Source organism: Monodon monoceros, unplaced genomic scaffold (assembly GCF_005190385.1).
Source record: "Monodon monoceros isolate NGI ecotype Baffin Bay Population unplaced genomic scaffold, NGI_Narwhal_1 Super_Scaffold_15, whole genome shotgun sequence".
NCBI classification, from domain to species: domain Eukaryota; kingdom Metazoa; phylum Chordata; class Mammalia; order Artiodactyla; family Monodontidae; genus Monodon; species Monodon monoceros.
Genome location: NW_021703771.1, coordinates 57,323,424 through 57,343,126, shown reverse-complemented (window position 1 = coordinate 57,343,126; position 19,703 = coordinate 57,323,424). Strand labels below are relative to the sequence as shown.

At 39.2% G+C, this 19,703-nt stretch overlaps 2 protein-coding genes across 2 annotated transcripts in view; one reads left to right on the top strand and one right to left on the bottom strand.

The window, feature by feature from the left end:
• Positions 1-19,703, top strand: part of EPB41L2 (erythrocyte membrane protein band 4.1 like 2) — a 268,070-nt gene that overhangs the window by 215,867 nt on the left and 32,500 nt on the right. The window lies entirely within an intron of this gene.
• SMLR1 (small leucine rich protein 1) lies at positions 1,103-9,858 on the bottom strand. The gene is made up of 4 exons (XM_029223537.1): positions 9,820-9,858; positions 6,892-6,949; positions 5,889-6,140; positions 1,103-1,188 (listed from the first exon to the last, which is right to left on the bottom strand). Exons 1-4 carry the CDS (start codon positions 9,856-9,858, stop codon positions 1,103-1,105), a joined length of 435 nt encoding a protein of 144 aa, XP_029079370.1.

The window sequence follows — 19,703 nt, the reverse complement described above, 5'->3', positions numbered from 1 at the left end:
TGGCACATTCTTGCTTTGGGTCGGCCAGTCTTTTGCATGTTTGTATGTCACTGCAGAAATTGGTGCATTTCTTACAGGTGGACAAATTCATTATGTTTTATAAAGTTAATCAGTCTAATAGCCTGTTTGATTCATATGCAAACATAAGAATACAATCAGACTTACACTTAGGACATGTTAAGTGTCTTTTGTTAATGTTAGCTAGGAAAACTGAAGAGCCCGGTAGTAATCACAATCTATTTGAACTACTACTTTGAATTAAATGTTTCTTTTCAGTTATCTAGGTTGGCTATTGGGGTTCCCACTGAAAGAAGAATTGTGCTAGTGAAATGTTGACTTCTTTCCATATTTAGAAGTAGCTCTCCGATGTTTTGGTTTTAGAGGCAAAGTCTTGAGTTATTCTCCACATGAGTCCCATGAACTTTGTGTTCTTTCCTTTTCCCACCAAATTGCCAATACTTCCAAGTCATGTCATGCTGAAAATTACTTTGATGGTGATCCATACCGAGTATCGAGAGACTCTGCTTGTTTTGTGGGTTCTCACAATGATGATGTGATTTGTGAAAGCAATTGGGAAAAGGGGAGAAGCAAACCAAGGGCCAGAAATGATGCCTTAAAAGGTGTCATTTCAGTGTTGCCGAACTTCAAGGGAGGAAGTGGGAACTCTCACAGCAGGAATCCACGGGTGCTCATCTTCTGCTATTTATTTGATTTCTACCAGAGTATCTTCACCTCCAAAGTCAGAATAATGCGGGCTTCCATGGGATTATATAATAATGATGCTTAAGAATTTTAGTTTGAAAACAGTGCCCTTCAGAGTAGACATAGTCCTATAAAAGTTAAAAAGTTACAATGTGCCTAGTCCATAGAGCACATCCAACAAAATCTTACATTCTTGGGACTCACCAAAGAACTGCTATTCAAGTCGAGTCTCAGAGCTGTCCTCTTGAACCACTTTTCAGAACAAGCATCTTGGTATTCTTTTTGTCTTGCTGTGGTTCTAGTTTATTAACTATTTGCTAAGCCATTGACCTTTGCTCTCTGACCAGTAGAAATTGACTGTGCTTTAGCCATTGATCAGCCATTGATCAGTCCCCAACAGTCACGTCCGTTTCTCTCTCTGGTACCAGGAAGGGCTAGCCTTACGATTGTGTTGGTGGTCGGGAGTCTGTGACAGTTCTTCATTAACTGAAAGGAAAAATACCAGTTAATACTGTGGAGGCAGCTGAGTGCCACTGGTCATTTACAACTCCTCAGGCATTATTGGCCAGCATTTCTACCCTGGTGGCCCCAGCAAGTTACAGAAGTCATCAGAGCAAGTCCTATTGCAGGATGTCTCCTTTCCTCCTCAACCACTCCCAAAAGAAATATAAATGCTGATTTCTAAGGAGTGGTCCTGGTTAGAGAGGGCAACCTACTACTGTAATAAAAGGTGTTACATGCTAAGTATATTTTATATTCAGTAGATTGTGTTGATTAAATGTATTAAGGCTCCCACATTCAATAAGCATTTATTAAACATGTCTATTACCCAAGACCCGGGGATATGCAAATGAGTAAGACAGGGACTCTGTCTTGTTCCTCCCCGCCAAAAATGTGTTTGGGTGTTTGTAAGTCTTTAGACAAATCAAATCAGTCTCCTTTTTACCTTTTGGCATCTTTGACTGAAAACTGAGTGTCAACTTTTCGCCTCTTACATACTCCTTATCCCCTTAAAATATAGCTTCAGTTAAAGCTACTGAAATATTAAAACTTATCAATGATGTCCTAATTACTAAATCTGGTGGCATTTTCCAACCCCCAGTTTTCTCCGCTGTAGCATTTGACACGAGCCCCCTTTCCATGACACCCACCCCCAATCATACTCCTCCCTTTGGCTTTTATTATGTATCATCTTTCTGTGTATTCTTATCTGCTCCTGTAGCTTCACCTGTTACCTCTCTGGCAATAGCAAATTTGAACTTTAGCCCTGAAATCCTGACAATTATCCTTTGAGATCTTCCTGGTACATCCAAAAAAAAAAAAAAAAATCTCTTCCTCACCACCACCAACATGCATAACTGAAACTGTTTTTTACTCTTAAAAGTTTATTTTCAGAATTATAATTAATCAAATTATCCAAGCTGGAGACAAGGAGTTCATAATCTCATAGGAGATAATGTATTTTATAGAATTGAACCTGAAAATGTTCTTTTTGGTCCCCACGTCAAATCCCAGCAATTTATTCTTTGCCAGGCACTTTATATGCCATGTACTCTAGGACATGATCACTCTCTCTGAACTATTCTGATTCCACACTGCTTGTCATCTCAATTGAGAGAGGGTATATATGCATTGGATGGTAACAGGTCTTAGGTTACATGAGGCTCAAGACTTAACAGCTAATGTTTCTTGATCACTTATGTGCCAGACACCGTGAAAAGCCTTTTCTCATTTAATTCTTGCAATGAAATTATGTTGTAGTCACCATTATTATTCTTACTTTACAGGTGAGCAAACAGAGGCATAGAGAAATCAAAATGAGGCAATTTGCCCAAGATCGTAGAAACTGCTGGATTCAGGATTCAATCCCAGGCAGTCTGACTCCAGAGCCCACACGCTCAGCCACTCACTTTCACTGCCTTTCCACGTAGATTATTGCTAGTTCAAAGGTACTGCTTGAGATAGCTCATGCCTTAGATTATAGACTCACTGAAATACGAGTAACTTCTTCTCTCTTATTCTTAATTACTGAAGGCTAACTGCACAACAGGTGCTTTGAATGAGGAGCCAGGATACAAATTCTAGAGTGACCTGAATAATGACGTTGAAAGAAGAGAACTAGAAAATGGAAAACTAGGAGAGAAAGCAAGAGAAAACCCATCATTCCTCAATGAGTTATATCTACCAAGTGAACCAAATGTCTGTGCCAGGTGCAATGAAGAGAGCTAGAGAAATAATTTATCCTTCTCCTGAAAGAGCTTGCAATTTGTCCATCATTTCATTTTAATGGGTCTGTTAAGGACAGTGCAGAGACTAGACAGGTGAGATTAGCCAGGTGGCCATGAAAACATCTGAGTTTGTAACTGTAGAATATTCTGCAGGCCATGAAGTTTTCCTTCTTGGGCCACAGGTGAAGAAATGTAATCTTGACTCAGAGCTAAGTCTTTATGCAGAGGAATCACCATCATCAGTAATTAACCCTGTTACAGAAAGAGATTGATCGAGTCCCTTCAAAACTTTTATAAAATTCTTGCCTTGTTTAATTCTCACACTGTTGGCTCTCATGTTGGTGATGTTTTATTTGCCTGGGCCAAGAGGATTCCTCCATTCAGCAGATACCTACTGAACACCTACTCTGTGTTCAATAATCCAGGGGTAGTGTTTTGGCTGAGAGGGCTAGCTCTGGAGCCAGACAGCCAGGGTTCAAATCCTGTCTCTACCATTTTCTCGGTGAGTGACCTTGGGTAATTGACTTAATTTTAAGTAAATTTTATATAATTAATTTTATTTCTAAATATCAATAATTTTATCTTTAAGTTTAATAATAGCTACTGGATATATTTTAATAATAGTTATTATAATGACACAAACACTGCCTTCTTAGAATTTAGAAGTCAGCAGGGGTCATAATGACCAACAGTTGTTCAGAACAGGCACTGTTAAGAACCTTACGTGTATTGCCTCACTTAATCTCCACACCAAACCTACAGCTGTGTCCTGCTATTATTTCTATCTCACAAGTGAAGAAACTGAAGCTTCAGGAGATTAGGTAGTGTGGCCATTGTTACAGACCTGGAATTCAAACCTCCATTTGGTTTGACTCTGTCATTCGAGATCTTAACAATTTCACTCTGCTAACCCTTAACTTACTCTTGACTTTTAGAAATGCTTATCTGTTTCATTTTGGATTGCTGACTATCAAAACATATGTATAAAGTTCAGTGAGAGATGCCTAGCTGCACTGTACATTTTCCATACTTTAGTTAACTGTTTTAGAATGTCAGTTGCTGAAGACCAGAACCTGATCACTTACCTGACCTTATTTTATTCTATTTTACATCTAGCTTCATACAAAAACTTTCAGGCATTCAAGAGACACAATTTCTTTTCCATAGTGACTATTTTTGGCAATGTTGGTTATCTTAGCAAGCAATTTGTTCATGATCAGGGTGATAGTATTTTGAGCGGCACCGAAAGTAGCAGTTTAGGAATCTCAGGACTTGGGGAGATAAGATAATCAAAACTTCCACCCGAGGAGAGGTGACATGTCCCTGGCAGTGGTTGGTGAAGGGTTTGGTGATGGAAAGTTCAACACTCAGACCTCCACCTTAAGAGCTACTCCTCAAGGCAGCTGACACAGATTGAAGAGTGCAGGATGTTAAAGAATTTTCTTTCTTCCTTTGCGAGAAGATTGATGTTCTCTACATACTAATTAAATTTACATGCACCATTACCTCCTAAGCCTTGAAGTATGGGGATTAATGATGAATGATTATGATACCGTCACATGCTTTCCATCACATCTTAAAATGCCTCTCTTGTCTGATGGACTAGGGTTATGAGGTAGGCAACATGACTTTCTGTTTCAGGACGCAGGAATCGGGGGTTCTGTGAACACACTAGTTTATCTGTCAACGTCCCTTTCTTTACAGGGACAAAATAGGAATGATTACACTTGCCATAACCCTGGTTGCAAGATTAATGACATGACATTTGACCATCTGTTTACAGTTTTTAAGTGAGAGCTGCTAAATAGAGATTCAAACTGGCGATATCTTATTTGGGGCCAAGTGTTCTCGTTTGCCCTCAAACTGGAGAGAAGATATTATTACTTGCCCTTAGGAAAGCAGCTACAGAAAGAACTATAATTTTAAAAACCACATGTTCTCAGGGGTTTTTTAATAAGAAAGGAAAATTTGGAATTAAAGGGATCACATCCACATAAAAATGAAAACATGTCTAGTCTAAGGTTATCTGCTAACACTGGAAAATGTAATCAGGAAAAAGGATACACAGATCCCATTGGGAGAGGAGGGAAATATAAGCAAAGGATGGTTTGAGGAGGGGTTTTCAAATTTGTTTTTAGTACTTTAATGACATCATCCAACTTAAGAAATATTATTGGTTTTTGATATTGCTAAAATAGCTATTAACCTCTCATATTAATCTAACATTTGCTGGGTACATTATTAACACATAGTCTATCAAATCACAGTGCAGTTTCATTCATTTCAATTACAGCGGAATAAACAGGCTCAATCCAGGACCCAGCTTCTCATGTCCCAGTCACTTTAAACTTCCTGAGGGTTTGGTTTCGGTTTGGTTTGGTTTGGCATTTTTTTTTTTTTTTTTTTTAACCTTAAGACCCCAGTTTCATGGTAAATTTACATCAAGCCATTAAATATCTATGAAGGCTTGACATTTGCCAAACACTGTGACAGCACAATGTTGACACATTTCCTTAGTAGAAGTTCAGTGGGTGAGTATTGTGTGCACACACACTCACAGGAACACACGGGCACGTGCGCGCACACACACACCTGTCAGGTTGAGATGGCAGACCAAGAAACACGTTGTAATGTTTGTGAATCTATCGGCCTGAGAGACAAGCAATCACATGTCCCAATTGCTGACTCACAGTTCCCCTGTCTGCGAGGGGCTGCAGTTAAGGGCGCCCACGGCGGGCCTTCAGGGCCTAGCACGTCATCCACATTGCTGCAAAGATCAAATTTTGCCACGTTCACCACGGAAGATATCTTAAGAGGGGTGCGTATTGAGAAGCACCTACATATCAAAAAGGTGTGTGGCTCCAGGCCTCCCAGAAAAATGGACGATACACGGACTTGTTCCAAATGTGTGCCATGGGAAAGGACTCTAACCCCTGCCGTGTGTGGCTTCTCACTTACCCTCCATCAGCTTGATCCTGAAGTAGGCAATGAGAAGGAACAGCAGCAAAGTCACGGGCAGGAAGATGCCAGAGAGAAGGAACCAGCCTGGGAGCTCTCTCAGGAACTCAGACAGTACGGGGCTCATTGCCATATCACACAGACCACCGATCCCCACCAACCCCGGGCCGGTGGGGTTCGCACTCAGATGAGGGCAGCTTCGCTGAGTCCACACTTGTTTTCTTCTGGGGCTCTGGCCTTTGCTCAGCACATCTCAGTGGAACTTTTTGTGGACTTTGCTCTATTTAAACAGCCCCATGAATTCTGAGAGGATTGCTGGCAGGTTACTCTGTAACTCAGCTACAAAGTGTCGAGGAATTGAAAGGTGATTCTCCCAGGCCATTCCAGAGATGAGTATTTATCTGGCAAAGTTGGGAATGACACCAGGAGACCTAAATTTCTTTGTATTCAGTTTATCTGATATGAAAAGCACCTGACTTTAAGCAAACCTCCTTGTTGTATATATTCTACCAATATATGCCCAGACGTAGGAAGAATTTTTCCTACATTTTCTAAACTTCAGAGAAAATATTAATTAGTAGCTATGTTAATGTACCTGTGTCGAGAAAAAGTGAATTTTCCTTCATACATAGTTTATACAACTAATAGCAAGGAAGGGGAAGCAATTTTCTTTCCGTATGTAAAAACTCTTCCTAATATGTCCTACTCCGAATGCTTTTCTGAGAGGTATACTGGTTTATTCAGTTATTCAACAAAAATTTGATTCTACTACAACCCAACCTCTTGACCAGATGCTGGATGTACAAGAAAACGCCATGGTACCTTCCCTCTGAGAGTGGAGGCAGACAGAGAGAGAGAGAATGGCCATAAGACATAATGGTGGAATGGATGGTAATACGGGCCCTGTTCCTTCTTGCCCCAGTACATCAGTTTGTGCTTGCTGCTTTAGTAGCTGGCACTCTGAGCTGTTTCCTGCTCCCACAGTCCTGTGGCCCACCCTTACCAGTAGAAGGTGCCCCCTGAACGATGGTGATGTGGCTGCTGTGGTAACTACCAAGTTTCTGGGAAAAGGTGAAAAGGACAATAGACTATGTTGATGCTGGTTTATAAACTGAGTTGAATTGCCATCCACTGCTTTAGTGAAAACATTTTGAAGATACTGGTCTACTAAAGTAAAACCAACTAAAAAATCCTTTCTATCATTAAAAGGCCTCCTGGAGGATTTGGAGAACTTGGGGAGGGAGATTGGCAGCCACCTCCTTGGGCTGATTTCTCTTCTCATGTTGTCACCCTGTTCCCCATGGCCACTTGGGTGAGTGGCTGCCCTATGAAGGGCATGCTGCTGTCAATGCCTCCTGCATTTTTCCATCAAGGGTTCTGCATGGCCATGCAGAGTCTTAGTCCCAGCTGTAAAGTCAGCGCCCTAATGTATAAAACAATAAGAATGGGGAGGGTCTCTGGGATGCCCAGCTGGCTTCCTAAGCAGTAAACAGCAAATAGATTTCTGTCCGATCTACCCCTACGTATTTCATATTTTACGCTATTGTAAAGAGCGTTGCTTTTAAAAATTCAATTCGTGATTGTTCGTTGCTGGTATTAAAGGTTTTCTTAATTTATTAAATATATCACATCACTGGGAACTTTTAGAAGATTACATATTAGGATTTGTTAAACACCCTTTAGAGCTTAAGAACTTTTATCAATAAAGACTCTTTTCCAAATTCACACTGGTTGCTTGGGTTAACTAGGCCTAGCAGGTAGAAGGATAGAGATGTTTGAAACACTGGTAATCAGTCTATTTGATTGACCAGAATTTGGGGTGGGGTTCCATAGAGTGTGCAATACGTTACCATAATGACAGCAGATTCTTTACCTAGCTTTTTACCATGTGGTGGGTGTAATCATTGATGTCACTGGAAAATGTACATGTGTGAAAATAGAGGGACATGTTCCATTTGGGGTTAAGTTCTCCTGTTGACTTCCTTAGTGGTGAATGAGCCCACTGTTGATTTACATGACAGTTTACGGCACAAGCGATTGCAGATGTTGGTGTGAGTCCCTAGGGAACTACTCTTACACCACCTATTATGCTCTTAGTGACAGCTGGACAGAAGCCTTTTTTAGATAACTGTGACCTATTGAAGGTGATACCAGAACCACCAGCCTCTGATTTGGATTCTCTATTCATCTGAATAAGCCATAAAGTATGACTCATTCCAATGACATGGTGCAGAGCAGTGAAGGTTCTGAAGTCCGTCAGTGGAAGGTGCCAAAGTGCTGTTGACTGATATCTGGAGAATCAAATCATGTACAGCTGCAAAACCAATACAAAAAAAATAAATACAAATGAAACTAACAAATTTTAAATGAAGTGCTCTGATTTAATTGTATGGGTGATGTTTTGCTGATGAAGTACTGCTCACTGTAAATGTAGTAAGGACTGCTCCAGTGGGGGCATTTTGGGTAGGAAAGTCTTGTTAACTGCCCTTCTGAACTTGGCTCATTAGCCCATGTCAATTAAAGTAGTATCACTTGGCACCAGTACTACAGTCAGCACAAAAATAAGGGCTCTGAAATCGTGTGGCAGTGGTAGGTTATAAGGTACCCTTTCAATAAAAAGATAGACATGGAAGTGACAATGAAGAATTTAAATTCTTTGTGAACTTTGAGAAAAGGTCCGCAGGCCTTCATTTATTCATATTTCAAGTAACAAATATTTATTGAGGGTTTAACATGTGCCCTGGAGGCACTGATTCGGGGCTGTGAACATAATCATGGATGACAAAGTCCCTGTCTTTGTGGAACTTACATTCCAGTGGGGTGTAGTAGTATACACCCCAGGGAGTAGTAAAAACACTTCCCATATTCTATCTCATTATAGTCTTATAACAGCGCCTTTGAAGTGAGTACCAATTCTATAAAGCCCACGGAGCTTTCATAACTCATCAGTGATCACGCCACTAGAAAGTGACACAGTTGGAATTTGAACCCAGACCCCAAACACTTATCCATTATATTCTACTGCCTCTCAATCTCCTAGAGATATAGTGTCAAGTCAGGATAAGTGCTCTGCAGAAAAAAAAAAAAAGAAAAAAAAGCAGGACAAGGAGAGAAGAGACTAACAGGAAGTGTTACTTTTAGGTGGATGGTCAGGGAAGGAGTACTAGCCTGATAGAACTGCTGTAACAAAATACTACAGACTGGGTAGCTTAAACAACTGAAATTCATTTTCTCACAGTTCTGAAGACTGGACGTCCAAAACTGCGGTGCTAGCAGGGCTGGTTTCTGTTCAGACTTTTTCTCTCTTTGGCTTGTAGATGGCTGGTTTTCTTCTTGCTGTTACCGCACATGGCCTCTTCTCTGTGCTTGGGCACCCCTGGTTCTCTTCCTTTCCTTATAAGGGTACCAATTGTATCGGATTAGGGTCCCACCCTTATGACCACATTTAACCTTAATTACCTCCCTAAAAGGCCCTATCTTCAAATATACTCATATTGGGGGTTAGGGCTTCAACATATGAATTTTGGTGGGGTAATCAACTCAGTCCATTACAGAAGATTTCTCTGAAAAGCAGACTTTTGAGCAGAGTCTTGAATGAGAAGAAAGATGGAGCCATGAGCATATTTAGAAGAATGGAGTTTTAGGCAGAGAGAACAGCAAGTACAAAATTCCTGAGATAGGAATGTTTTTGGTGTGATAGGAGATGCAGAAGTAGGCCTGCTGTGGCTGGAGCACATTGAGAAAGGGGAAAATTGGTAGAAAATACACTTTTGAGAAACTCTGATCTAGAAACATGACAACACTGACAGTCGCTCAAGAAAATGTGCCCACAGGGTGGTCTGTGAAACTAATTCTACCGCATTTTATTAGGCATTGCTTGGAAAATGGTTAAATAAATGTAGAGAATACTGGGGTAAGATGATTTCTTTACTGCAAGGTTTCTTAGAGCCTTTAATTTGGTAGGGCGCATTGTGAATCCCCAAGAGGAATACAGCATGAGTCTTTCCCAAACTTACTGGACCATTGAGTCCTTGTTGCCGGGAGAATCTCAGGAGATCACGGTCTGCAGAACATGCTTTTGGGTATCGGCCATTAGGTAAGAAGATTTGTCTTGGTGCTCTGAGTATCAACCCTACCCTAAGTATCAAAGTATAGGATTGGTATTCTTAGGTAGGGAATGGTGGATAGGAATCAAGTTATTCTGAGAAATTATGGGGCTTTTTTACTTCAGTTTTTGTGAATTGTACTAGCACAGACTGGCCCCAACAACTCAAGAAGCATGAACATTGTCTGATTCATTAAAGTCTCCAAGTATCAGCCCATCTCACTTTGCAAAGTTATTTTGTTTATAGGAAAAAGATCTTGTCTCATTCATGAAACTCTTTGCAAGTTTATTTTATTCATGGGAAAATGGTCATTGGAACATGCCCACCTGACACAGTTTCTTTGTAATCCTGTCTTATTTGGGGTGGTGATACAAATTAGATGTTTCTCTTCATTAGCAATGAGCTGTGACAGGAGTGGGTAGCTCTCTGGGAGTAGTATAAGGATGAACGTTTGCACCCCAGGGTCTCCAGGGAGGGGAGGGCACTTTGACAAACCAAAAATTACTTGTTACTTGAACATGTTTAGAACATCAGAGATGGAAATTCTGTTCAATTCAGCTTTTCTCTCCATTCACCCATTATGCTTTTGTCAATCAACATGACCAAATAAGATATAAAATAACCTCTTATTTTATATCTCTCATATAAATAAGAGATAAGAACAGAGACTGATATATGCTAATTTGAGTTAATGAAGTTTAAATTTCAGCACCCCTCATTTGCCTGGACCCTTCCAAGACCCAGGGAGGGATACCGAAAATATATACACGTGGTGTTCGTTTTTGTAGAGTTTGCAAACAAAAGATATATTAGCTGCAATAGATATCTCTCCACTCCAGATTCCCATCTTTCACACTCTTTATGGCAGGAAGTGTTGGAGCAGCCATGGAAATTTTGGGGACAGCTCTAGGGGGGAAGATGAGTTGGGGACACATTTAATTTGGGTTGGTGGAAAGTTTATGTGTTTTGCAGTTATTTCTGTATATAGTTAAGTTGTAGTTAGCTGTCTTGGTGTAGCAATGACTTTCAGGGGTACTCATACCACCCCCTGTGCTATAATTCTTTGCATTGTGACCCAAATTTTCAGGGGCAAAAGGTTGTATCACAATTTGAACATGTCCTATGCACTTAACTTCAGAAGTATGTGGGAAGTGGGAGAAAAATAGGATTTGAAATGTATGGGGCCAGAAGCTGCTGTGGAAAATTCTTCCAAATCTCATGCATGTAGAATTATAAGTGGAAGATTTGATTTTTATTCCTGCTCAGTCAAGATGAAAGTTCTCTCCTGCAGTGTATACAGTTATAAACACAGTATGCATTTTGGTGTTAATGGAATAGAATAGAATTTGTCAGAACTCCTGTGTCTGAGGATAAAAACCATCAGCAATAATACTACAAACAGTAAGTACATCTTTGTGTAATGTTGCACATTTTAAAGATCCCAAAGTACTGGGTTACATTTTAGGGTGTATGATAGATCTTGTCTTGACAAAGTGTGGCAGTTCTGGACAAAAGAGAGTACTGAATTGGGACCTGAGGAAACCCGTGTTCCAATAACAAAACTACATGTATTTCTGAAAGTTCCAAGTGTGGAATATCAGGGAAATTTGATTTTATGGTTATATAGCACAACACAATATAATGGCAATTAAAAACACATTTAATTCCTCTTGGAATTCCTTAATTTCAGATTATTTTTGTGTGTTTCAAAATGATGGATTATACCAAAATTCAAATATGATGAGAGGGAAAGTTCCCAGTGGAGGCCAAAATAAAAAACTGAAGGATTGACAGAAACTCCAGAATGTAAAAAAATTTGCTTGGGCTTCCCTGGTGGCGCAGTGGTTGGGAGTCTGCCTGCCGACGCAGGGGACGCGGGTTCGTGCCCCGGTCCGGGAGGATACCACATGCCGCGGAGCGGCTGGGCCCGTGAGCCATGGCCGCTGAGCCTGTGCGTCTGGAGCCTGTGCTCCGCAACAGGAGAGGCCACAACAGTGAGAGGCCCGCGTACTGCAAAAAAAAAAAAAAAAAAAAAAAAAATTTGCTTGTCAGCTTTTTGAAATTTGTAATTTATTTCTTTCCTCAGTCTACGTAAATATTCACTTTCATCCAGTTTTTTGTGTTTGCAATTTTGTATTTTTTTCTCTGAAATAGGGACCTTCAAAATGTATAAGCTTCAGACCTGTATTACCTGGGTCTGCTGCTGGGTAAGAAGAGAAATGTTCCAGAGGAAGAAAGCCTGAGACGATACTAGAGAACCTTGCTCTAATTTCTCTAGTTTATGCTTCTTGCCGTAATTTCAGGAGGCTGACCCCTTCTCATTGGTCTCTCTGGCTATTTGGAGGCTCTTAAAGGCAGTTCTAGTTTAGGGGTGGTGGTGAAAGTGATTCTGCAGACTCTATGTAAGAGACGAGCTTTACCCAAGCAAGAATTAAATTTAACCCAGATATCATCAATTGATTTTATGGGTTTTTTTTTTTGTAAATTAAGACTCAGCCTTTTCCTGCAATATAATATTATGCTTAAATATACATCCCGGAGAAGATAATCCAGTGTAATGCCATTACACAGGTTTATAGCTGACCTTTGAAATCTAAATCTAAATTTTCTTTGAGAAAAACCCCACAATTTTGTTTCTATTTCCCTTTAAAAAAAAATCCTTGTGACTTCTGCAATATCCAAACAGTAAATCCAGTGTTCATTTAAGTCTGAGAGTTTGCAGATGACTGACAAATCTATCGTTTTGCACAAGCCCTGCTTTCTGTCGGAGAGCTGCAGCTTAGAGATTCACTGCTACAACATAGGCGAAATTCTTTCCTTAGCAGAGTCGGTATAATGCACAAGTTTGTATTAATCACTAAGGGTAACCTAGAAGGCCATTACTAGAACTTTTGGCCAAGGTGGTAACAGGAAAATAACAGCTGTTTGTATAAAGAAACTAGGAGCTCATTTGCACAGCTATTGGAGGCAATAGGGAGATTAATGCATGTTGTCAGTTATACAGGTTTAATTTGACTTGCGCTAAAATAGCATCAATACACATCACCCCTTTGCCATTCATTCCTTCTGAATGCTGATTAATTTACTCTCATTTCACCCTGACTGCTGCCAGGCAGTAATGAGTTGTAGCCATCTGGCAGTCCTATTTTATCTTGCCCATTGCCCCTAAAAAAAGCAGAGATGGGAACAGTCTTTTCCTGGGCGTCCATCCAGCTGCTCAGAGTTCCCAGCCCTCTTCTTGGGGAATGCAGGGCAGATACCCATCCAGACAGTGAATTCTTGAACTGGCACGTGGTTTCTGTGTTGAAGCTGATGAGCCAAAGCCTCCTAATTTCAGAATTCGGAGGGATGTATAAGAGAGCCTGTATGTCAGAGTTAACAGTTAAGCCACGTAGAAAGAGATTTGTAAAGTACAGCTACTGCTATAAAGTGGTATTTTATAGATGCATAATAACACAATGTACACAGAGATAAGGCTCTTTACAGACATATAAAGCAATACTGTTAATAATGTCTTAACTCCTGAAAGAACAGGAAACCATCTGGTCTCAGTAATTGCTTCCAAATATAATTTTTTTCTTTTCATGATGTCTTCAGAAAAATCAGACATATTACCTCATTATGGATAAAAGAATAATAAATAAGATTGACATAAATTTGATTCTATTTCAAGGACACTGTTTTAAAAAAATCCACTTTATTGAGGTATAGTTCACACACATTAAATTCTGCCCATTTAAGTCTATATTTTAATGTGTTTTGACACATTCACATACTCATGGAATCATCACCACAATCAAGATATAGAATATTTCCGTCGGTCCCCCAAATTGTTCTTGTGGCCCTTCCTGGTCAGTCTTCACTACCCCAACACCAGGCAACCTCTGATCATCTGTCAGTGTAGATTAAATTGACCGTTTCTACAGTTTCATAGAAATGGGGTCTTACAGTATGTATGCTTTTGTGTCTGACTTTTTTGCTTAGCATCATTCATCCACACTGTTGCATTTTTCAGTAATTGATTCCTCTTTATTGGTGAGTAGTATTTCAGTCCATATCTATTCTGTATCACTATGGACATGCCATAATTTGTTTATCCATTCACCTGTAGATGGACATTTGATTTCCAATTTTTAGCTATTATGAATAAATTTGTGTACTTGTCTTTGTGTGAACCTATCTTTTCATTTCTCTTGAGTAAGTACAGATTTGAATAAGAACAGAATTTCTGGGTCTTATGGTAAATGTATGTTTAACCTTATAAGAAACTATCACACGGCCTTCCAAAATGATTATGCCATTTCACAATCTCACTAGCAATGAAGGAGGAGGATTCTAATTTTTCCTCATTCTCACCAACACTTATTGACATCTTAAAACATTTTTATCTGTGCTAATGAGTATGGAGCCCTATTTCATTATGCATTTAATTTGAATTTCCCTGTGTTTTAAAATATAGGTTTTATTATTATTCAGGTATAACAAGGTCAATAGATCAGGAAATGATTGCTATAAGGGTCAGCAAGGACCTAAAATATTAAAACATAAAAAATATAGAATAAAAAGGCATGATTAATACCCCTAATGACTAACGATGTTGAGCATTTTTTATGTGTGTATTGGCCATTCATATAGCTTCTTTTGTAAATTGTTCAAATTTTTTGCCTATATTTTTATTGTGTTGCCTTCTTAATGAGTTATAGCTAAATTCTTTATAAATTATGCACAAAAGTCCCTTGTCAGATATTTGTATTGTGAATATTTTCTCCCATTTTGTAGTATGTCTTTTAATTTTCTTAGAAATGTCTTTCAAGGGGCTTAAGTTTCAAATTTTGATGAAGTCCCACTTAATTTGTTATTTTACACTTTTTGTGTTTTATAGAAGAAATCTTTGCCTACACTAAAATCATAATAATTTTCTCCTATGGTTTTTTGTTTGTTTGTTTGTTTTGTTTTATTGGTTTTTTTGGCTGTGCCACATAGCTTGCAGGATCTTAGTTCCCTGACCAGGGATCGAATCCTGTGTTTTTTCTAGAAGTTTAGTAGTTCTAAACATTGCATTTAAGTCTGTGATCCATTTTGAATTAAATTTTTATACTGCCTGAGGTAAGGGTCAAGGTTCATTTTTTTCCCCAAGCAACATTTGTTGAAGAGACTTTCCTTTCTCCGTTGAATTAAATTGGCATTTTAATTTTTACTGAAAATCAATTGACTATATATTTGGGGGTCTATTTCTAATTCTCTGTTCTATTCCATTGATCTGTAGGTCTATTCTTCTGCCAACACCACATTCTCTTGATGACTTACTGTAGCTTTACAGTAAGTCTTGAAATCAGGAAGTGTAAGTCACCCAATTTTGAATCATTTGACTATTCTAAGTCCTTTTCTTTTCCAAAAAATTTTAGAAACAAATTTACAAAAAAAACCTGGCTGAGCTTTTGATTGGAATTGTGTTGAATCTACAGATCAATTTGGATAGAATGACAATCTTAGTAGTATTGAGCCTTCCAGTTCATAAATATGGTCTATATTTCCATTTATTTGACCTTTTGAATGTTCTCTCAGTAATCTTTTGTGGTTTTCAGAGTACAGGTTTGCATATATTTTATTTACTTTATTCCTAAGTATGTCATGTTTTGGATGCTATTATAAATGGAGTTTAAAAAATTCCACTTCCAATTGTTTGCTGCTAGTATATAGAAATACAGTTAATTTTTAAATATTGACCCTGTATCTTAAAACCTTTCTAAACTTGCTTGTAAGCTTTAAGAGGTTTTTTGTTGTTGTTTTGTTTTTTTTGGTAAATTCCTCAGGGGTTTTTATGTGTCATGTGTACATAAAGAGAGTTTTACCTCTTTAAAAAAAATTTTTTTTTAATCTACATGCTTGTTATTTCTTTTTCTTGCCTAATTGCACTGGCTAAGGCCTGTAGTACAATACTGAATAAGTAATAAATGTTCTTTCCTTGGAAGTTATTCTGCTTAGTTTCTCACGCTTTCAATCTTGCATGCATACATTTGTGTTGGACAAATGACTCAAGAGGATTCCTAGGCAAATTTTTGAAACTGTTTCTCTGCTTAGCTCTTTCCTCTTGGGGACTCTGCTCTGCAAATTCCATCTGCCTTGTCCTCCCCAATTCCCAGTCTCTGAATCTTAAACTCTTAGGCTCTGTTTGGGTTCACCTTCCCTGTCCTGCAATCTAGAGACTGTCTTTCAGCAGAAAACCTGGGTAATGGTAGGACTCCCCTTATTTTTTACCCTACTTGTAAGGATCACAATCCTCTACTGTCCAGTGTTTGAAAATAGCTTTTTCTGTGTTTTATCAAGTTTCCTAGTTTACAACAGGAGGGTAATTCTGCATCCTGTTACTCCTTCATGGCCAGAAACAGAAGTAGATACTATTTAATTTCTAATTATCTACCAGTTTATTATTATTATTAATTTATTTTTATTTCAAAACTTGATGTGTGACTTAGCCAGTTTTGTTCTGGGAAGAGAAGGAAAATTTTGTCCAGTGGTTCTCAACCTATCTCCCATTAGCCTTATTTGAGAGCTTCTAAAACATTCCCATGTTCAGGCTGCTCCTTTGGTGATTCTGACTTAAATGGCATGGATTGTTTTTAAAGCTCTCAGGTGATTATAAGGTGTCACAAAAAATTGAGAACTACCAGTTTACTCTCAAAACTCTACAGAACTTGCCAATGATGTGTTCCTTGGTAAGCTGGTGTGACCAAAATGGCTTACAGGTGTCCTGAGTCACAGACCTATTCATCCCTGGGGACAGCCAGTCTTAGAGCCCTTGCCCCAGCAGGAATCAGCATCCTCAGTTTACTCCAATGTGCCACACAAATGCCATCATTTCCTGAGTGTGTTGTGACTGTAGAACATTGGAGCTTTAGAAGTAAACCCTCCTTCAGTCTCTCTCATCTTCAGGTCCCAGCTCAAATGTCACAAAACCTTTCTCTGACCCCTCAAGGACCATCCTTTTTCCTTCCCACCCATTCCCTTCACAACACATGTGTACTTCTATGACAGCAATATTAGGGTTTTAAAATCTGTTTCTGTTTAAGATTTTAGTCCCTGGAGGGTAGAGGATGGTTTCTTTTAATATCTTCTTGTCCTTCCTATTACCAAGTAGAGTGTTTTGCATTTAATATTTATTCTTTTTGGGTAGGCCATTTTGGAGTTTAATGTTTGGAAATGTTCTGTGGGCAAAAATATTTTCTGTCTTATTAAAAATATATCCTGTCAATGTATGTTTTCAGATTTGCTGTAAGTCAGTTGGGTGGGAGAGGAATACGAAGCCTGTACTTGGTGTTACATTATTTATAGTAGCCTTTGAACTCGGTTCACGTCTCTAATCTTTTTTCACAATTAATTTTGTCCTTTAGGGAGAAGAATTGGTATTGCCTTTCTACCTTTAGGTATTTATACTTCAGAAATAAAATGGATTTTATGAATTTTGCTCTTTATACCATTTTAGCTTTTTAGGTCCAGATATTTTTATTAGGTGAGATTATTTTTTTTTATTAGTCACTAAATAAATTGGATGGAAAATGAATTTACATAGGGATAATTTGGAAGAAAATGTGAATGTTCATTGATATTCTTGTTGGCATAATCTATTTGTCCACCTAGCTTGGTATGTTTACTCAATTCTTTTTTTACATTAATATTGACATGTCCAGGATCACTCTGTTCAATGTGGTATCTTTGCATAAGCTAGGGAAATTCTCCCCATCTGAGCATTGCTTGGCAAACAGAGCAAAGCCTGCATCGTAACCCACTCACCTGGGTCAGGAATCCTTGTACAGGGCACTATTTGTACAACCTGCCATGGTAGCTCTCTGATGACCTCTTTACTTTTAGGACAGTTTGTTTCTGTATAATTTGGCATATTTCCAGGAGATAAACACAGACTTAATATCCTCCAATGAGTATAAGACGCATGAGTACTAATTGTGAAATTAACGTTGGAGGGAGAAATTAAGGAGGTCTTCACTAGAGTCATTTAAATCTCAGTTGCATGGTTTCTCCTGTGGAAAAAAGCCCAAAGGAGATCAAAGGTAGAAAATTAGGTAAATATTTACCACATGCTAAGGCAGGGGTGAGGGGACCTGTGGGAGCCGGACACTGAAAATCTTTGGCTGATGTCTTCCATTAATGGCATGTTTTGGTTGGCTAAGACACAAAGGAAACAGCACATTTGCCAAGTGGATGAACGTGCACTCACTTAGCTTCTGGCCACGAAGAAAAAGGGTGAGGCTGTCAGCTGTCAGGGAGGAAGAGCCAAGGACAATGCCAGAAAATGCCAGAGTAATAGTAGGAAAGGACCACACATGGAGTCCCTTTGTGAGCTAATGACTCTGAAATCTTTAATTTCTCGCCAACTGTGAAATTTAATTTTGATGGGATAAGCGCTACACTTATCCACTGACCACAGACTTGATGCCTTGGAGCCACTTCTCAGATTGCACGCCGGGAAAGGAATGGAACAATAACACTTATTGAATAGCGCTGTTTGCTCTCCAGAACATCTGATGCCTTCACATACATTGTCTCATTTAAAACAATCCTTAAATTGTTCCATTTGACCTAAAGAGGAAGATGTTGTCATTGGCAGAAGGGACGAGTTGGATGTTTCTGTTATAGGTTTTGCTGGATGGAAGTAATGAATTTCACTTAGGCTTGACTATATTTTTCTAGTTGCAAATCACAGTGAATGATGGTCTTAAATAAATGACCTCATTCATTAGTACATGTTTTCCTTTCTTTTTTCACCTACTGGTCCTGGTTCTGTTTTCTTTCCCCCTGCTGATTTTCTTGATCTGCTTTACCCCTTCTCTCTTTATTTCTGGTTAACATCATGTATCGGTAACCTGCTGTGTCTCCAAGCCCTCAGACCTCATTTGTTATACAGGGCTCTCCTCCAATCAGGGCTCCATCAGAGGCTCTCTGGGGTTTTTATTTAATGGGCTTCAATCAAGATCATTAAGAGAGATCTATTCTGCAATTATTTTTGCATATTTTTCCTTTTGTTTCTTAAAGTAGAAATAGCTTCACAGAAAAACAGGAATCTCTGTCTCATCCTCTCTCCTGGTTTATTATTCTTGTTAAAACTGAGTCTGGGGGCTTCCCTGGTGGCGCAGTGGTTGAGAGTCCGCCTGCCGATGCAGGGGACACGGGTTCGTGCCCTGGTCCGGGAGGATCCCACATGCCGCGGAGCGGCTGGGCCCGTGAGCCATGGCCACTGGGTCTGCGTGTCCGGAGCCTGTGCTCCACAACGGGAGAGGCTATGACGGGGAGAGGCCCGTGTACCCAAAAAAAAAAAAAAAAAAAAAAAACTGAGTCTGGGCTAATGGATATTCATATGGGGGATTAAGTAAACAATGTAAGAGAAGAATATTATGTTTTCTATTGTGATTGATTTAGCCTGTATTGAAGAAATAGAATAGATATAAGGTACGACTCAGTGCATACAGGTGATGGAGGGCCAGGCCCATAGGCCTGTAGAAGTCATATCTCAAGGAGAGCTCATTGGATCTTGGGACTTGGCAGGTGCTATCTTCCAATGGCTGACTATGTAGACTTTATATACAAATATTCCCAGTGCAAAGTCATCACTTTAAACGTTTTGATTTTGAAAACCCTGGGCAGTTCAACATTAGGAGACTACTTAAAATATTCATCTCTGGTTTTTTGTCAAGGA

Coding starts and splice junctions, on each gene's coding strand:
- SMLR1 (XM_029223537.1), bottom strand. CDS start 9,858: ATGCGCCCTACCAAATTAAAGGCTCTAAGAAACCTTGCA. Junction 6,950..9,819: donor AGGCTCTAAGAAACCTTGCA/GTAAAGAAATCA, acceptor ACCTTTTCCCAG/AAACTTGGTAGTTACCACAG. Junction 6,141..6,891: donor TCAGGGGGCACCTTCTACTG/GTAAGGGTGGGC, acceptor AGTTCCACTGAG/ATGTGCTGAGCAAAGGCCAG.